The sequence below is a fragment of the Plasmodium malariae genome, assembly GCF_900090045.1.
Source record: "Plasmodium malariae genome assembly, chromosome: 12".
Classification (NCBI taxonomy): domain Eukaryota; phylum Apicomplexa; class Aconoidasida; order Haemosporida; family Plasmodiidae; genus Plasmodium; species Plasmodium malariae.
In genome coordinates this window covers 2,037,352-2,058,729 of record NC_041786.1, presented here as the reverse complement: position 1 = coordinate 2,058,729, position 21,378 = coordinate 2,037,352, and the positions used below count along the sequence as shown (strand labels likewise).

At 24.5% G+C, this 21,378-nt stretch overlaps 1 protein-coding gene across 1 annotated transcript; it reads right to left on the bottom strand.

The window, feature by feature from the left end:
- Positions 1-189: 189 nt before the first annotated feature.
- Positions 190-19,739, bottom strand: PmUG01_12053800 (uncharacterized protein; the record flags this gene model as incomplete). Its single annotated transcript, XM_029006761.1, has 12 exons — positions 190-255; positions 420-809; positions 1,101-5,442; positions 5,714-17,614; positions 17,858-17,954; positions 18,126-18,223; positions 18,319-18,402; positions 18,644-18,703; positions 18,825-18,889; positions 18,991-19,117; positions 19,286-19,371; positions 19,455-19,739. The coding sequence occupies 12 exons, from the start codon at positions 19,737-19,739 to the stop codon at positions 190-192; spliced, it is 17,601 nt and encodes a 5,866-aa protein (XP_028863218.1).
- Between the last annotated feature and the right edge of the window lie 1,639 nt (positions 19,740-21,378).

Sequence of the window (21,378 nt, the reverse complement as noted above, 5' to 3'; positions counted from 1 at the left end):
AAATAAAATTTTTTTTTTTTTAAATATTACGTAAAATAAGTGTACGGATACATTTTTTTATATATCTACACTTACAGATATTTATTTGTATTAAATGCATAATATGTGGGACAAAATGATTATGCTTTTATTTTCCTTCGTAACAGGCTCAAATTATTTTTTTAATTTTTTTTTTTTTCTTTTTGCTGCTTAATTGAGAATGTCCTTACATGCAAAATATATATCATTAAAATCAGTACCTAATTTTTTGCAAACCTAAAAAAAATAAAAGATTAACATGTATTCGTTGTATATAAATTCCTAAAAATTTATAAAATATATGACCATGTATATGAGGCACTTATATAAGTATACACATATACTATTATGTAAGTACATTTAAATGTATATTTATAATACTATATATTTACTTTTTATACCTTCATTTTAAAATCGATATTGCTTATCTGATTTAAGAGGTATTTAAGAGAAAGCACATGTTCTCCATAGTCCCAAAACTTTCTTTTTTCTTCCATATTTGAATAGTGTATGTTTATTGAAGATAAAATGTAAGAATCAAAATCAAAAGTTAACAAATTTTTTTTTGTAGTTATATATTTATATTTTTTTGTCGGGAAATTTTTGTAAAGTTTTAAATGTAAACTATTAATCTGAAATAACTTTATTATATAATTTAAAGTACTCTTGTCAATACAGCTATAAGAACAGTAATCAGATAAATATTTTTTATTATTGTATATGACAACTTGAATGAACAAAATTTTCGGAATAAAAGAGTATACTATATCATCGTAATTTTTTTCATATGCCTAAGAAGAAATAAAAATTTTGATTTGTCTAAATACTCACAGATGAAATTAATGTCATACGAAAAAAGGAACAATTTCGAAACGATTCCCTGCACGCACGTGTTGGAGCGTTCACCAAATATATATATACATATATGTATGTGTAAATGTATACATATATATATATATATATATATGTACGAATGTACATACGTAAAAAAGTCAAAACTAATGATACACATTTGAATCCGCGTTATACTTTCACGCTTCTTACATTCCCATTTTGTTCTCGTTTTATGTAAGCGTTTTTACCTTTAGTAAAATTAACGTTTCATAAAATATTGGATGATTTTCAACCAAAGAAATAAGACTTGGTAATGATAAATTTAAAAAGTTTATTTTATAATCCGAAACGGAAATATTTTCTTGTATAACATTTTCGAATATTTTATCAATATTGTCTACTTCATATATTTTATTATTTTCCAAGGCTTTTAATGTAATAAATTTATTTAAATAGGAAGAAAAGTTACGATATTTGGTCATCTGTAATTTCTGCTTATTGTACAAATAAATATATTTTACTTGCAAAATCAAAAGGTATATAACATTTAAGTTACAATTATAAGCGTATAAATTTTCCATTTCTAGTAATATCATTGAACAATGATGTAGCAAGTTTATGCTAACAGTTATTGTATGTAAGCTACTCTCATCAAATATATCTTTATTTTCATTTCTTAAATTTTTTATAGAACTGGTAACTTTTTTTTTTAATAACTTGTATAGTTCATACTTTAAACCAACTTTTTTATATATTCGTAATAACGTTTCCATATCACATTTGGCATATTGCTTGCAGTAGATAGTTATATAGAAGGACAGTATGTGTATAAAGAAATTATCATCATAAAACAAAAAAGAAGGAGAAGATATATTTTGATATTTGCGCACATAATTTTTTTCATACAGAATTAGCAAATCTGAAAAATGTATGTCATTAAAATTGTATAAAATATTTATTTGGTTCTTTTCTGCTTTGTTCCTTTCCCTTTTTTCGTTTTTATATATATTCTTAAGAATATTCAATAAATTGCTAATAAATATGTTTTTTTTGTTTTTTTTGTTTTTTTTGTTTTTTTTTTCAAAAATTTTAAAAACGCTTTTATTGTTGTTAACATGCCCATATTCCCTCTCAACTTCGGCAGTTTTATATGTGTTAATTCTTTCATTACTGCGTCCGTAAGTAACAGTAGATCGATTACACAAACTTTTGGCAACTTTGTGAGTTGAACATAATTTTAACTGTTTCTTTTCTATAATACTCTGCTTTATATTGTGAAAAGAATTCTTGAGCTTATAAATTTTTTCATTATACAATAAACAATTATTATTTAGGCAAACACTAAGATCGCAATTAAACTTATGCACATTTAGAGATAAAAATATGTTTTTATTATATTTTAAAAAACTCGATATATAATTATTCTCAAAAATTAATTTAAAGACAAAATTTAGTTTGTCATACTCGTTTACGTTTACTAATAATCTGAAAACAAGATATATTTTTCTTTTTCTAACATAGGTAAAAATTCGTATTTTAATTATACGCTCAATTTTTTTAATATGTTTCTCTGATGTAAACTTGCACGCTAATTTATACAAAAATATAATAATTTCTACTTCTAATTCCACTGGTAATATTATTTCCATATTTTTATAGAAGTTAATTATATTAGCGAAAAATAAATTAATAAAATTTCTATCCAACGTTTTAATGTTAAAAAGGAGCTTATGAATGTCCCCACTATGGTAATAAAATCCTCTCCAATTTTTCAACTTTTTTTTGTTGTCACTTTCGTATTTTCCTTTTCTTTTATTTCTTCTGTATTTATTTTTTATCATTATCCGAAACAGATAGAAATAGACATCTAACATACTACCGATGTAACAACTATTAAATACTATATTACACGAATTTGTTGTTATTAAATTTGTGTACTTATTTAGAAATGACTGTGAACATTCATAGTATACAAAAAGATTATCTACTCTATATTTTTCACCTCCACTTTTCATCTTATGCACATTTAAATTCCCTTCTAAGTGAACTTTTTTTATTTCTCTCTTTGTCGTGTAAATATTAAAGGTATTATTATTATAATTATTATTATTTTTGCTATTGCCCGAATTCTTAGATCTTTCTAGTTTGTAACTATGAAAATTAGTTAACAAAAGTAAAATAAAATTGTGATAAATCAGTAAATTTGCAGCAAACATATTCAAATTTTTTTTAAACAAGCATATAAATTTTAATATTATAGATGTATCAAATGTCTTTTTACAATCAATATTCGTAAAATTTTTTAAAACATAAAAAAACATTATTAAAAACGAAATTTCCATATTTAAATGATAAAATATTGGCTTCAAATTAATGCATGCTTTTTTTCTAACTATAAATAGCAGTTCAGTCGTCAGAATAAATTTGTACACATCACAGCTACAATGAATTTTAGACATTTCAAAAAACTGCTCCAATTTATTTAATCTATTTAATTCGTTTAATTTGTTTAACCCACCTAATTTGTTTAACTTACTTTTATCCTTTAGCATTTTGGAGGGAAAATGATTCACCAGTTGCAATGCTGATTCTCTGTCAATACATAAATAGTAAAATATAACAAGAGCACAAACTGAGTTAAAATAAATATATTTATATATATCATCAATGTTCATATAGGACATGTCGTGTCTAAAATTTAATTTTGTTTCAATATTTTTCTTTACATCAAATTCGCTTTTTCTTTTTTTTATATTAAGGTAATAGTTTCTTATTTTCCTAAAAGGATCATAACTATTCATGCTGTCTTCATCTTCATTATATAGATTTTCGTCATAAATTTCATCAAAAATAGAGCTTCCCCGCGATTTAAACATATCTATTGGTTCTGTTCTATCACATTTCTTCTCTTTTTTAATAATGCTATTTTTACTAAACCATTCTGAGTTACAATTAAGTATATTTTTATAACCTGTCTTTTTTTCTTTTTTTAACTTCTTCTTTTCATCCTTTTTTATTTGTTTATATATATTTTTGATGTCGAAACTGTCTATTATATATTGGGCCATAATTATATCAAAATTATTGATTAAATTGTTTATGCATATAAATATGCTTATCAATAGATTTACCTTATCTTTAGCTAATTTATTTTTGTGGTTTCTTTTGACGCTGAAAATAAAATTGAAGTTATTACTTCCGTCATTTTTCTTTTCCCCTTCTCCAACAAGTACTTTTTTATTATAATTTTCTATATGAATAGATTTACTCTTATTGTTGTTAAAGGTTTGATTCGCGCAGCTATTATTAATGTAACAACACCTGGCATCCAAAATTTCCCTGTTATAAATAAAACTATTTTTAACGTATGTATTTGTAGCTACATGAGAATCTTTCATATCCTCTTGTTTTGTTAGTTCCTCATTGAAACTTCCTGTATTTATAATATCTTTTTTCGCATCTTCATAAGTACAATGAATAGTCATCATTCTTAATTCTTTATTTATTTTCACCTCATCTTTTACCTGCTTATTCCTAATGACGCTATGAACATGTACTACCGTATTTCTGTTTTTACACTGATCAATGTTTTTCAAAATGAATTCTATATATGATATATTTAATTTAGTAAAATTTATTGGTATTTTTTTTTTGGTAGATAAGTTTAGTAAATATATTACTTTCAATTTTAAATTCTGTACCGTATATTTATTAATACATAAATATTTAATAATATTTGTATGTTTGTTAAAATTAAGAAAATATTTTTCAGAGTAAACATAAAAGTACCTCTGTAAGTTCATATGCTCATTATACACTTCAAAGTTTAAAAACAACTCTTTATAATATTTCATATATTTTTTTCTATTTTCATGATATTCTTTGAATAAAAATATTTGTTCGCTTTCTTCATTATTTAATGGTAGGAAGTTTAATATGCACAATTTGGAATTATTATTATTTTCTTTTTTTATTTTAGCTCCTTTTTTTCCTTCTTTGTTCATGTTAAGTAAATTTATGACCACTCTAATTTTTTTGTCTACATATTCAAACATGCTTCTCCTCCTTTTCATATTTTTGCATTTTTGATTTATTTCCTTTTTTAAAATGTTTATTAAATATATACATAATAATAATATGGCTGTTTGGTCGTAAATGCATAGCGCAAATTGAAAAGTATATGAATAATTCAAAAGGAATATGAGAAAAATAACGTTCGAATAATGGAAAGAACTTGAAATTTTATATAGCAAAATTATGTAATCATCTATATATCTTCTATCTTTTATTATATGCAAGAAGTATTTGAAACATGTGTAATGCAACAGAATAAATCTGTTTCGTTTTATATGCAATTTGTCAAAAGCAAAAGCATACTTGGAACAATTGTCTAATGACACATATATATCGTTAAGCATATTTTTTACATGTGCAAACTTTTTACTATTTATTAAGTCTTCACAAACCTCAAATATTCCAGGGAAAATATCTTTTCTTAGATTAAAATTTGTTACTGCCTTGTGTATGTAAAAATCAAAGTTGTACTTGCAGTCATGATGTGTTCGTACCAGCATCTTCAGTATGATATACCTAAGAATGGTTGTGCAATGGTAAGTTTACCGATGGCATTATGTTTGTATATATATATATAAGTATACATGCATATATATAAACATATATATATATATATATATATACGTACTCATGACATTCTTTGTACGCTACATGTGCATATACACACACAGACACATATTGATAAATAACTTCACAACTTTGAAGTGGTATTCGTTTGAATTATATTTATACATATATATACATAAGTATGTATATGCGTGCTATTACATTTGTTTGTAGGTATTACCGTACATGGGAATGGTTCATGAACAAATAATTTATGAGATGAGTAAAAAATATATAATATAAATTATGCTTGTTAATATTTCTATTCTTTCTAATATATTTATTATAATGGCGCCTAAGATAGTATTCTGCTTTTGAAAATTGATATTTTTTTATACATTTTACAAAATTAGTTAAGCAAATGATCGGTTCATCAAAGTAAAAAATGTAGAAGAATCTGTCTAATAAATTAAATATATCATTTGAAATAAGAAAAAAAATTAAAAGATATGTTATTTCTTCTTTTTTAATTTTATCAAAAAATAATTCTAAACTGGTTTCTTTATATTCTTTTAGGTTTTGTACGATATTGTAAAATTTTAATTTATTTATATCTATAATTTGAAAATTCTTTAAAAATAATAGGTATTCATCAATTTGTAAGAAAAACCACATATTTTTTAGTAAAGTAATTATACTGTTATATTCTTCTTCTTTCTTTTTAAAAAATATCAAAAAAAATTTTAAATCCTCAGAGGAGTTAAAAGATCGATGGAAAATGTGTTCATATTTTTTTAACCTTGTAATCACATTATATTTGAGATTATATAATTTTTCTACAATATTTTTACATCCTTTTACAAATAAGTAGGGATAATTTTTTCGAAATACAAATTGAACATAAGCAGTTAGATATATATAAAATTTGGTATAGTATACATTATTCTTGAGTACAACTTCTATAACACTCTGAAGAATTTTATAATCAAAATTATTGTATATGATATAATAGAGTAACTCTATGACAGTATTGCTAGAATGGTTAATAGAATTCTCGTTATTACAAAAGGACGTATTCCTGGTAAAAATGTTTTTCATTTTTTTTAGTAATATTGTGGTTGAACAGTTCCCATGTACATCAGTGTAACAACTATCATTTCTACCACTACAACTGTTCATGTGATCTTCATTTTTATTTTTAATTCTCATTTGAATTTTCATTATCTCATGGGCATTTATCTTAATATGATTTAAAAATGTAAGTATATGTTTTTTGGTGTATTTATTTTTTGTGTACAAATTAATAATATCCTTACACGTTCTTAGATCAATTTTTTTATCAATACATTCGTAGAAAAAAATAAATATATCATTTTTTTTACTTAAGATATGCAGTAATGTCAACGATTGATGCACTCTATTAATTTTGCAATAGAGAGAGATGATATTCAAAAAAAAACCATTAAAATATTTTTTCTTTCTTCTTCTCTTCTTTTCTTTTAATCTATAATGTATTGATTTTTCAAGGAGAAATAAAATAAAAAATTTCCCTGTCTTCTCTTTAATAATATAACCGTCTTCAGTGTTTATCTCATTACCATGTTTACTTATTTCCAAATCGTATACATCCTTGTATGCTTCATTACTAAAATTTTCTTCCTCATTATGAATTCTGTCCAGATTTATATTTTTTCCATAATCTTCCTTACAGGTTTTGTTTGCTTCACCATGTAACATTTTTTCCACGCCCCCATATATTGTTGACACATTATCATTACACTTGTTATCATATTTATAATTGGTAGTATTTTCCATGCTTTTAGCTTTTTCCTTATCATTGATGGTATCTAATGTGCTCATATCTTCATTATGACGCTTGAAATTAATTTGGACATTTTCTGCATTAATACAACAGCTTCTACTACTTCTATTACTACTACTACCAAATGGGTTAGCTGCAAAATTATCCTTTCCATTGTTAGGTATATTGTCTGATTTTTCATTTCCTTCTGATAATTGAAGAAATAATTTAATAATAATTAACTCAACAAAGCTCCTCTTAAATAAATCGTAATAGTTTATATCTACCAGAGTAAAAGTTTCATAAAATACTTTTTTTTTTCTTTTGTAAAAATCTTCAATGGAAATATTTTTGATTTCAAAAAAGTCAAAGCATTTTTTTATCATTTTATCAAAAAAAAATTTTTTTTTGTAATTTTTTTTAAAATAATAATATATGCTTTTCATGCTAAGCACATACATTTTTAATTTTTCTACATTCACATTACATAAGTCTAAGAAGCACAAAAGTGAACACAACACATCATTATTATTAAAATAAAAAATACATAATTGTAGACACATGTCATTTATTACTTTTTTTAGTTCTTCTTCTAAATTCAAAGGTAAATTAATATGATTATTAATAATATAATCATTTAATGATGTTATATCACCACTGTTAATAGATAAGTATGCTAATAAATTGTCTGGTTTATTATGTCTATAAAATGCGTGATTTATAATTAATATATGATAAGCTATTAAAGGCTGACAACAAGTTAAAAAATACTTTATGTTAAAATATTTTAAAAAATAAAAATGATCTTTTTTTAAAATGCGTCTGTTATTTTGTACCCCATGGTGGTCGTCTTCTATGGTTCCCCTTTTGTAAATGTCGACTTTAGAACTGATACAATTTTTATCGTTTTCATTTTCTATTTTAATATTTTCTAATTCAGTATTGTTATTTTTTGATATATATGTGATATAATTATCCTCTTTCTTGTTCCTTCTTACGTGAGAAAAGAATTCCTTATAATTCCATATTTTCCCCATCCTGTTATCATCCTTCATTATATTATTACAAAAGAGGAAAAACAAATTTTGTTTCACTTCCTTTTTGTTTAGTTTATTTGTGTCAGAATTCATATCATCTATTGCATATTTCAAATTAGTACTATCAACACTGAACAATTTGTTACTTTTTTTTTTTTTTTTTAAAAATATATTTTTAAAAATTGAAAAAGGAGAAAAATACCTTTTAAAGAAACAAACATCAACAGTTTTTTCTAACAACGTTTTTAGTGAAATAACCCTATTATATGAGAAAAAATCATAACTATAATCAACCTCCTTTCTAGACATATGTACACGTTTCTTCACATTATGATAGTCATTACCAGGCTTGTTAACCTTAAGAATATTTTGTACTAGTTTAAACTTATCTTTGCCTCTATAAATGAAATTATTTTTGTTTATTTCTTTTATTATAGGTATATTCTCAAAACAAAAGTTGTAACTATAACTTTTAGGGACTCTACAACTGTTACTCATAGAAGAATTACCAGTGCTATTGTAGGAATTACTGTTTTTTTGTCTTTGCACTTTTAGGTAATTCTCTTTATACTTTTTTAAATTTTGTATAGCTAACTTAAAGAGCTCTTTATTTGTCGCCTTTTCACTCTCTAATTTGATTCTTATACTCCTCTTCAGATATTTCTTGTTTGAAAAGTAGGCTTCATATATGGAAGGAATGAAACATTTCGTTAATTTTTTAAAGTAGTATATGCTTATATATAAAGGGCTATTCGGTTTGTTTTTTCTCAAGTCAAATATGTCAATATTGCTAAACATAAATATGCAAAGAAATAATTTTACGTTCAGAAAACTTAGGATGTATAGAGGTATATAGCTTATATTGTCTTTATCTTTCCTTAATAATAAATAAGGCTCACGATGTATGTCATATATATATACAAATTCATTATTCTCTTTATTTATTTCTCCATTATTTAAGCCTTCATTTAAAATTTCGCTCTCCTGGTTAGAAGCATATTTATGAATACAAATTGGCTTTGTAAATTCCTTTTCTGACATTGTAATATCTACATTATTATAATACGCATATGAGCATGTGTTCTCACTTATAAATGTGGCCCTTCTTTGAATAAACTGCATTTTACATGTATCATCATTTTCCTCTAAGTACGCATTATTTTGACTTAAATGTATTTTCTTACATTTCTCCATTTTAATATGTTTATTCAATTCATAAGTGACTATAATTGCAGAGTTGTATAAAGACAAAGCGACGATATTATTACGTAATTGCGAGTAAATATAACAATACGTGTATGACACGCATGTATTCAAGGATCTTTTAAAAAAGCTAATATTCTTTTCTTTATTATTGTAAATCCTTTTAACTAAATAATTACAATTTATAAAAGAACGAAACAAGTTCCTATTGTACAATATGAAAAAATACATACCTGTTAAGCTCTGATTAACTAAATAATAGTTCAAAATATACTTGTGCAGATTGTTTACTTCATTACATGCTATGTATTTTTTATTATATTCCAAAAGATTATCATTATTCCCGAAGGAGATATTGACACCAAATCGGTTATTAAAGTCTTGATAGGATAAATAATTAAAACATAGGAAATTTCTACTTAGCTTTACCATAATATTATAATAAATATATTTATTGTTCTTCCGACCACTTCTCAAATTTCTTGAAGAAAATATTTCCAAATTACGTTTATTCAACTTTTTCCCCCTTTTTAAATACTTTTTCCATGCAACGACATCTAATATGTTCAACACATTCCTTTGTAAACATTTCCTCCTGCCTGTTCCTGTTAACCATTTTTCCTTACATTTTGAATTATTTAAAAATTTTATTTTATATAAAAAATCAAATTTAAACAAAAATATACCATAAGACTCTAGAACAGACTCAATGTAGTCATACATAAAGTATACTGGTTCATGTATTAAATGGTTTTGAATGTAGACTATAATTTTTAAGAAATTTCTTTCATACGCATTTAAAAACAAAAAATTTCTTTTTTTATTTTTATTCCCCATCGTTATAGTTTTTTTTTCATGTTCATAAAGTAATGGACTATTTGCCAATTTATCATTAAATGTGTTGTCATAATGATCGGGTGCTCTACTCATCTTTTTGTCTCTTCTGATAATTTTAAAATTTTCATAAAAATTAAACGATGTTGATTTATGAAGTGTCCTGAAAAAATTACCGCTGAAATATTTTAGCGTAAATAGAAGGGTAAATACAGCTGATAGGTTAATGTTATCTATATAGTATTCTAATATATATACGAAAATTTTGTAGTTGTACGATTTTATGTTAATAAGTTTTATTAATTCATAAAACAGATTTTTTACCTCTATTTTTTTTTTTCCGTTACTGCAACTTTTTAAAAGTATATGTTTGTAAATTGTGTTAACACTTGTACTTAGTCGCCTATCCGTGGTATGCCTTTTATCACTTTTCACTCTGTCTTCATGACATGTTTTACGTAAGGAGTGACCATTATATTTTTTATTATTCGGAATGGAGGCATGTAAAGAATTCCTTCCTAACTTCAAGCTTTTGGGGAAACGATTGTATTCCCTTTTTTTCTTTTTTTCTGCTCCACTTGCGTTTGCGTTTTCATTCTCGTTTACATGTACGTCTATGTCTACCTCTATGTCTGCCTCTTCCTTCTGTATCCGGTTTTTTGCAACTTGCTCCGATTTCCGCCCATGTATGTCTATTTTGGCTGATGCAGAATCATTCTCTATCTTTTTAGTAAAATATTTCATTAAAAAATGCAAGAAGTTTAATCCCCTATTTTCTAAAACAATTCTAATCATAATGCTTTTATTTATCGTTTTTAACATAACTAAGGAACAACATAAATATGCACCATTGTTGGAAACATTAAAAGGTATTATGCGATAATTATATTTGTTACATTCATTTGAATTTTTTCTTTTTTTGAATAATGGTAGAGCTACACATGCTTTGATTTGTTTTTTTTTCCTGTTAACAAAACAATTGTTGTTTTTGTCTGCTTCATTTTGATGTAGAACATTCATTTTGCATATATAGGATTTCTCTTTCCTTCTGTTTTTATCTTTTTCTTTTTCAAATATAATTGTATTATTTATATATGAAGTTTGTGCATTCCGGTCATTTGGAAAAACTTTGTCTTTATACAAAATTTCTGAAACATTTTCAATAATCTGATTATTACGCATAATAAAATCATCAGTTCCATCAACGTTACTATAGTTATAATCAACTTGTGATTTGTTTTCTTCTTTTGTACCTTTTTTACTTCTTTCTCTTTTTTTCTTTTCTCTTGAATTGCAGGTATAGCAATAGCATTCATTATCATAATTATTAAAATCGTAATAGTAGCATGTCTTTTTTTTTTTCTTATTTATATTGTATAAATTTTTTTTTATGTCATTTTTATATTTTTCACTAATAATATTATTCTTAAGATCCTTGTAACTGATAAACATTAAATCATCGACTTCTTCTCCTTTTAATTTAATCCAATTTTTTGCCATGTTAAATGTAATTATATTAGTGTTATTCCTTTTGTTTGTAAAATAGCAATTAGCAAATTTATTAGCATTCTTTTTACAGTAAATTATACTACCATTGTGAGAGTCATATGAGTTCATAGGATACTTAATTTCTGCTACATTATTTACCATTCTTTTATTTTTCTCCACTGACTCTTTTTTTAGTTTTTCCAGTTTTTGTTTTCCCTTTATTTCTGTTAAATAATCTTCTAATAGTATATTATTACCGTTAATGCCGAGGTTAGATATATAATAATTTGTTTCCTCCTTTCCTTCACTATAATGAGATATTTTTTCTAAATGTTCAAAGTACTTATGTGTTATATGTGGTATATAAATGTTTACCTTTTCATTTGAGCTCAAGTATACTTTATTTTCCTTAAGAATAGCAACATCTCCATTGTATTTGTGGTTTGGTAATTCGTTACTGATAAAAAGGAATTCATTGTTACCTTCTTTAGTCTTCTTCCACATTTTCTTCAACTTCTTCATCCTCTTATTATTATGACTATACTTTGCACTCACTTTATGTTTTCTTCTAAAGCAGTAACACCTGTTAATTATAAGTATTTTCCCCTCTTTCTTCTTCCTCTTATGATTCATGCCTTTCTGCAAAAGTGCTCTTTTTAGAACTAAAGTGGCTTCATACAGTTTATATTCTTTTCTCTTTTCTCTCTTATTATCTTTTGCACTTCGAAATTTATAAAGGCAGTAAAAATTCCGAATGATAAAAGGGGTACATAGATAGGAAGCCATGTTAAAATAATTAAGAAATGCACAGCTGTTATAAGAACAGCATTCATTGTAAATATTTAAATATTTAAAAATAGTTAACACATTTTTCTCTTTATATATATTATCATACATATAGTTATAACCAGTGGAGTATAACTTTTTTTTTAATGCAGCTAAAAAAAATGTGCTCTGGTATAACTTAAAAATATTTCTATTAAAAATGTAATTTGTATATGAACAATTATGTTCAGAGATATAAGAACTATTTCTATAAAATATTTCTAATATGGAAATAAATTTAATTGCCTTTTTATCTTTTACACTTAGTGTACAACTATTCTTAAACAAAAATAACAACAGATTATTTCTAATATATTTTTTTAGTGTATAAAAAGCTATCATTTTAAAAAACTTCAGAACGTCTATGCATAATATCTTTAGTATATATATACATACATTCAAGTAATGACTTATATTGTTACACATAAGTCTATATATAATAGTACCATAATAATTTATTAAAATTTTGTGCGGGTTCAAATGTATAAATCTAAAAGGAATCTTCACATTATTAATTAAATGATTCATTATGTACTCTTTAAAATATTTATTACTTTTATTTTTATCCTTAAGTATTAATTTATACATTAATACAATTATACGGAATAAGTAGTCTTTCAAAATATTTTTCATATCATAATGAAAACTAAAAATTGTACTTAAATTATTTACATCTATATTCTTTTTTAACTTTGTAACACTATTATTTAAGTTATCATACATTTGATATATCTGAAAAATTAGATATCTTAGTTTTACTTTATTGTTATGAGTACCCACTGCACAGTTGCGGTTATTCAAATTATGCAGTTTACCACTGACAGGGTTATATACACCGTTAATGTTAGTAGATCTACTCTGTGAATCTGAATGCGTACGCATAAAGAAACTACCTCCGGCAGTGCTAGTACAATTATCGTTCCTCGTTACAATGAAATCTTCTACATTATTTATTTCTTTATTAAAAAAGCATTTACCACTTCTAATAAGATTGGTGCTGCTATTTTTATCATTACACGTTGCACCTATCATGATATTTCGTTTTATCCTATTTTCATTCTTCTTCTGCTCAACTAATTTACTATTTTCACTATCTAAGAACAAATAATTAAAGAAGGTTCTATAATTATACATTTCGCCTTTATTAATAATTGTACCATCATTTATAATTTCATTCAGTATTTTGTTAAAAAATAAGGTATAGTCCAACTTTCTTCGTTTTTTTTTTTTTTTTATTTCTTTCTCTTCATCATTTGTCTTACTTATGTATACCCTATCACTCTTTCGATAAACATCATTAGTAATGCTAGTTTTCTGAATAGAACAATAATCAATTTTCTTAATGAATTTATTTCTTCCCTTTATAAAGTAATTGTAAAGCACATAATAATTGAAATACAAAAACATAAAATTAAAAAAAAATTCATATTTTTTTGAATATATATAATAAATAATAGTACTCAGATCTTTACTATTAAACATATTATAAACAATAGTACTAAAACTATGTTCATCATTAATTAAACGGTTGCAATTAGTTACTTCCTCATGTAAAGCATCCTTTATATGAAAATAGGAAACTCTCTTTTTCTTTCTTGTAGTTGCTATAAAAGAGTAACATAAATAAAAAAGGAAATCCCTGAAATTTCTATCATTGTAATATTTACAATTCAAGGGGATACATCTAGCGTTACTTATATACTTCATGCTCTTATTACTTCTATTATTTTCATTTCTACATATATTGATACTCTCCTTAGTGGAACCAACACCCTCATTTGCATTATAATTCCTCTTTTTATTTTCCATCAAATTAATTACATTTGATATATTCGCTTTTTTTGATGTACTACTTTTTCGTTTATCTTTTAATTCTGAACTGTTTACGTACTCACATACGGCATGTGTTTCTGTAGTACATAAATAATTCCCCTGACAGTAGTTCCTATTTGTACTATCACCTAACACATCTTTTAAAAAAGGCTCATATTTATCCTGCATTGTTCTTTTATCCTCACCACATTTTTCTTTCGTATTAATAGTCGTTCCAAAATGGCTATCTGCTTTAAAAAGTAGCTTATTTAATTTATCGTTCTGAGATTTTTTTACATATAATATATCAGATATAGCTCCAAACATTTTATACACATTAAAATAAGTGTTATTAAAAAAGTTCAAAACGTGTAATGCATTATTTGAAACAAGAAAAAAATTTCCGTCCCCCTCATGACTCATTCTACTTACATTCCTTTTTCTCTGCTTCTCGATATTTGTTGAATAATTGTTGGATAGTACATTCATTAGAATTTTAATAAAATATATATATTTGTTCATTTCTAAGAATATTTTACTGTTCTTCCTTTTGATTATTCTTCTTTTCATTTCTTGTTTTTTTGCAAAGTGATCTATAAATAAAATAATAAACTTTAACGCTATTGAACATATTTCCATACTGTATTTTTTATTCAAAAATAAATTATAATTATATCGAAAGCAAATTTTTTCAAAATGATACACCTCAAATATGTTACTATACTTGTTATTTCTTATATTGCAATTATTTCCTTTACTGCTGCTATATATTCTATCTTTTGTCTTCACATCGATCATGTATACATCGGACTGTCTTTTTATACTTAAGTTTTTGTTTATTTGTACCTTGTCACTTTTTAAATTACTCATACTGTTGTTACAATTTCTAAAGGAAGCACTAGAATTATTCTTTTTATTTTTAATAAAAGTTATTTCATCTTCTCTTTTCTCCTTGTCTTTCATTTCCACATTATCTTCCTTTATACCTTCCCTTTTCCATTCCTTCTGCTTTTTTCCATATATACAGTGGTACGTCAAATTGGTATCATCCAATTTACCCTGTTCTAATCTACAGTACTCAGGTGCAACAGTAAGTTCTTCTCTTTTTTTTTTTATATTATTAGCACCATTTGTTAAAGGATGTCTATGACTTTCTCGAGCTTTCAAACAAGTCATATCATTTTTTGCAAACAGTTCTTTTTTTCTTCTATTATTATTAATACTATTAATATTGCTATTAATACCATCAATATTATTATTATTTTCTAAATTATGAAGCTCCTGTCGCTCCACACTCCTCTGGTTGGTAACGAAAAAATTCTGCATCCCATAATTTTTAAATTCGTTAGAACTTCCAAAACAGAGAATCTTTCTGCCAATTACGTCTACTATATCGAAAATATTTTTAAGTGCTATGGACATATATATCTGTATAAATTCCTTTTTATACTTTATTTCTCTAATAAAATGTTGTAATTTCCTTTTATATTTTTTTCCTTTCCAAACATGATTAATAAATGAAAAGTAATCAATAAAATAAAAAAAAATTAATTTTAAATTGAAATTATTCCAAATATAATGAAACAGTAATCTACATAACAATAAGGTCTCCTTAAATTTTAATATCTTTAAACTGTTTTTAATTAAAATTATGTCCTTATTTAAAAGTCCATTGTACATCATTATAAAATAGTAATAACTTCTTTTAAAGCTGTTTAGTTTCAGAATATTTTCCGCTTTACTTACCTTATTGTATGAACTGATACTAATTAGCGCGTTCATGTAATTTTTAAATATTAGTCTACATAATACATTTTCAATATTAAAGATAGCATGTGATTTGTTATTTACGTAAAAATAATTGTAATTCTTCAAAATAAATAAAAATTCTATTTTTTTTATTTTCTTCAAAACAACTAGGTAACTTTTATACATATTGGTATGCTTTTTTAATAAAAAAAATTCAACGAAAATGTAATTCCCACACACGTATGTTTTGGTATTATACACTCTTCTATTGTATAGAAAACTTTTATGGTGCATGTTTTTCTTCTTAACATTATTTCGATGTTCTAAAAAACGCATTTGGAAACATTTAATTAAGAATAAATTTTTTACGTCATTAGAATAGTTGTACACGTGAATGTGTTGTATGTATCTAGGTAACACTTTATTAAGGTAATTAATAGACTCTTCCAAATTTAAATCCATTTCATTGTAGTTATCTGACTTGTTATTTTCCTCACTAGAGACGTAATTCTTAGTATTTTCCTTTACATTACAACTATAGTAATCATCAACATGAGTCCTAGTACAGATTTTACATTGCTTACATGTGTACACATATTTCATTTTTATTTCTTTACCTCTCTTTTCTTTTAACACCTTTCTATAAATATCCTCATTTTGAAAAGAATTATGCTTTATATCAATGTAAAAATCAGAATTGTTACGGTGTAATCCTTCTCTTATATTTTCTTTGTTCTTTCCATAATCTGCATATTCAAATACATTACTACTATTGGTATTATCATCCTGGTGTTGACTGGTATAACGAAAATCATTATAATGCTTGGAAAAGTTAATACAACAATTAGACGTTTCAATTTCTTCGTAAATATATATCATATCAGAATTCCCTCTATAATTCTTTCCCCTTTCATTTAATGATTTATCCTCCTTAAGCGTCTGATACATTGTTTTCCTATCTTTATATATATCTTTAATTTCGTTAACTTCATTAACTTCATTACTTTCAATTATTTCATTACTTTGATTAATTTCATCAATTATATATGCATATTTAGAAATTTCTAATTTTTTATAATTCATTAAACTTATGTTGTTATCTATATCTTTTCTTAAGTTTCTATTTATGTACACTTTTTTCTGTCTTAAATTAAAAAAATCAGGAAAATAGGACTCCCCATTAAACTTAACTCTGTATTCATTTTTCCTTTTATGAAGATAGTTATTCTGTATTCCATAAATCTCATTTAGACAATTCTCTGTTTCACCAATTTCCAAGTACCTAAATGGTTCCTCTTTACAATGCATTGAGTGCATTTCAACATTTTTTATTTTTTTCTTTTTCCCTAAAAATTTTGTATTCCTTGTCCCTTCCAAATTTAAGTTGCAGTATCTAAAATGAAAAAAAAATAAATAAAAGAGAAAATAGAAGACGTAAAATATAATAGGTAAAAGTTATAAGTTAAATCTTAGAAACGTTGTTAGAGGCAAATCAAACAAATAGAGGTAACCCTATGTTGACACCTTTATTATAGTACATTTTGCTGTGCGTTTAAATTTTGTTACCATTACAAGACATATACTTAACTTTAAAATGTTTTATTCTACTAATTTTTTTTTCCAATTATACACTTACACATTTATATCAAAGATCCAAATTTGATTACGCATATCAATCAGCAGCACATTTGACATATCATGGCTAACTTCGAAGTCGTTAAAAATGGTGCAAACTATAAAAAAAAAAAATAAAGTTCAACTTGAAAACAAAATTTATTCTTAATATTATTAATGATCAGCGTAGAGTGTTATCATATGAGCACATAATTATTGATAGTTCAGGTAACAGCAAATAAGAAATTAGTATAAAAAAAAAAAATAATAAATAATTTAAAACAAATTACTGTGCTTATTTATATTTATTGCCACACAAGGCTTTTCCTCCTTATAAATGAGCAAAAATTGTTGGTGTGTGAATGTTAAAACAAACATGATATCATTTCTACAAAAAATTAAAAAAAAAAAAAGAAAAATTAATTGTAATTATATCACGTGTTTTCTTAATTATTTATGTTATAGAAGTATATTTATCACTACCTGCAAATACATTTCTGAATGAAAACATAATTATCGACCTTCATCAAAATATTTTGTAAGGCAAACACCTTCTTTGCTCTCAAGCTGCAAATATATAAGAATATGGAATTATTCATATATTGGAACTGATTCATATAATACGTATACGGTGAAAATTGGGAAAAACAGTAAATACCTAGTTCACCGATGTATGGAAAATAATGAGGACAATCCATACATATATATATAAATATTCAAACACATATATTCATATATGCGCATGTGTTTTCACGCATATATATACATATTTATTCATTCCTCTGTATAACATATTTATCAATTTCACCTGAATCCATTGGAGACAAATTCTATACACGCGATATCATTTAATATAATAAAAAGGCAGCTATAAAAATGAATATAGTTACATTTGAGTTTATTTATATATAATTAAAACAGAGCTATACGAATTTATTTCTTCATGCTACATATATCATGTAATAGAAATTTTACATTATTCCAATTACTTTTCCGCCTTCAGTACTATTTTTACAAATTTTTCACTGAATGATTCTAAAATAGAGAGATTTCTCTACACATTAAAAAAAATAAAATAAAATATATATATATATATATACATTTATTATGTTCTTTTTATTTTAACAGATCTTCACATCATTAGCACATTCTTACATTTATAGATATGGCAAAATGAAATAATTTTTCGTTTGTAATATAAAAATTATACAACTTGTTCTTTTCAATTATATTTCGGCGTGTCTTTTTATAAATATCAAATTGCAATGAGTTTTCTTGAATTCTGAAAATGGTAAATAAATAATTGAGCGAACAATATATTAGATAGGCGAAAATAATGTACATGCCACTTTATTAAATTTAAAATTAAAATCACACATATACAGTTTTTACAACCTACTTAAATAATTTTATATATGTATGTATTTTTATTTTTTTTTTTTAACTGTACATTATTTCACAATTTTCTAGACGTGCATTTATTTTGTCGACATGGGAAAAATTATAGAAACTCAAGAGAGTATGTTGCTGTGATATCTAAGAAAATAACGCAAACGAAAAAATAAAATAAATAATAAAAACTTATAAAAATATTATTTTGAACGTTTTTTTAACTTAACCAGAATAGGAATCTGATGTTTTACATTTTTCCCTTTTGTAAATATATCATTATCACAGCTAATCCAGAAACAGTCTATTGTATTATTATTTAGTAAGAAATCATTACCATAACTGTTCAAAAAATTGAAATATAATTTAAATCTTTTTTCTTCATAATTATAATTATCTTTTAGGCAAAGCAAAGCTATTATATTGTTACATTCATTCGACAAAATAGTATATACCTTATTTTTGTTATTTCTCTTTCTTGCTTTTAACAACTTTAAACAAATTAAACTGTCCATAATACAAACGTGTTATATGTTATTCAAAGTAAAGAAAACAATGGATAGTTTTTTATATTCATGCAATGCTCTTACAATTGATAATTTTAATATGCAGCATTTATTTTATTTATTCATTTTTTTTTAACCGAAAGTTATATTTTGAACAATATTAATTTTAATGCATTTCTCATTTTAAATTCATATTCTACCATTTTGCATTTTCTTACACCAAATATAAGCGGACATATGAAAACACAAATGTATATGTAAAAATGTATAAGGATACACTTACTTATACCTTATATTTGCCTATTTTCACGTGTAAGTATACTTTCGCGCTTGTATATATATATATATAAACAAACACATATTTGTGTAAGATTAGCATTTTAGCTAAATTTCGAATATAAAAATGCCTCTGCGACTTGTTACATATGCACATTTATAATAAGTCTTTAAAAAGAAAGCAAAAATCTAAATAAAATTTCGCCAAATATACAGAATGCTCATTTTACGTACATATATATATGCATACAGAGATGATATTATATTGGATATTAACTAAAGATAAATGAAATAATTCTTTTTTTTTTTTTTTTTAATGCATCAAGAATCTCCTATCTTTCAAAGTATTGCACTAATAAAAATCACTGGATAATTAATATGTTAGGAAAATTATTTTTTAACATTTAGATCTTTTAATTTCTTTTGGCTTATTTTATTTTTTTTTTTTTTTATTAATACACATATAACTTTTTTTAAAAGGTGTTAAAATAAGGTATGCTCAAATGATCAAGAAAAAAATACTCTATAAACATTAATTTACATGAATATATAAGCATATTCATCATTCATATGAAGAATTTTCTTGTTTTTTCAAAATAGTAAGTATTGTTTTAATCCCTTACTTTACTAGACCATTAAATAATGAATACATGTATTTGTGAAACAAAACAGCACACTATGCTTTATTTGGAAAACAACTTAAATAGAATAATATTACTCTTTTATGTTCCGTTAGCCTACAATTTTTGAGTGAACAAAAGTAAATATAATAAGCTATTCGTTGTATATTTCTTTTTAAAATATTCCCAAAAAAAAAAAAAGTATATAACATATATATGCATATTTTTCAACCATTTTACTTTTTCATAAATTCGTGACATATATATACCGTCTGTTATTATTTTGTAATTTTTATTTTTATTTTTTTCTTTGTATCGCGCACACTTAACAGAAAACAAATAATTTGTCCCCTTTTTTTAAAAAATTGTAAAACTATGGAATATTATATTATTTTATTAAAGCAAAATAAAAAGAAGGAAAACAAATGCTTCAATGCATATTAATGAAGAGACCTTTTAAGAACAAATTTTTTCTAAAATTCATATTGACCTTTATTTGATGAATACATTTTATGAGCGTTTTCCGCCAATTCGAGATGTACGAATAATAACCTACTATATCAAAAAACTTTTAAGTATCATGCCAAATTTAGAAGAAAAAAAAGCACAATAGTGAGTTCAACCTTTTTGTGTATACATACAAACAAACAAACATACATACAAACAAACATACATACATACATACAAACAAACATACATACATACAAACAAACATACATACATAATACATACATACAAATAAACTTACAAAT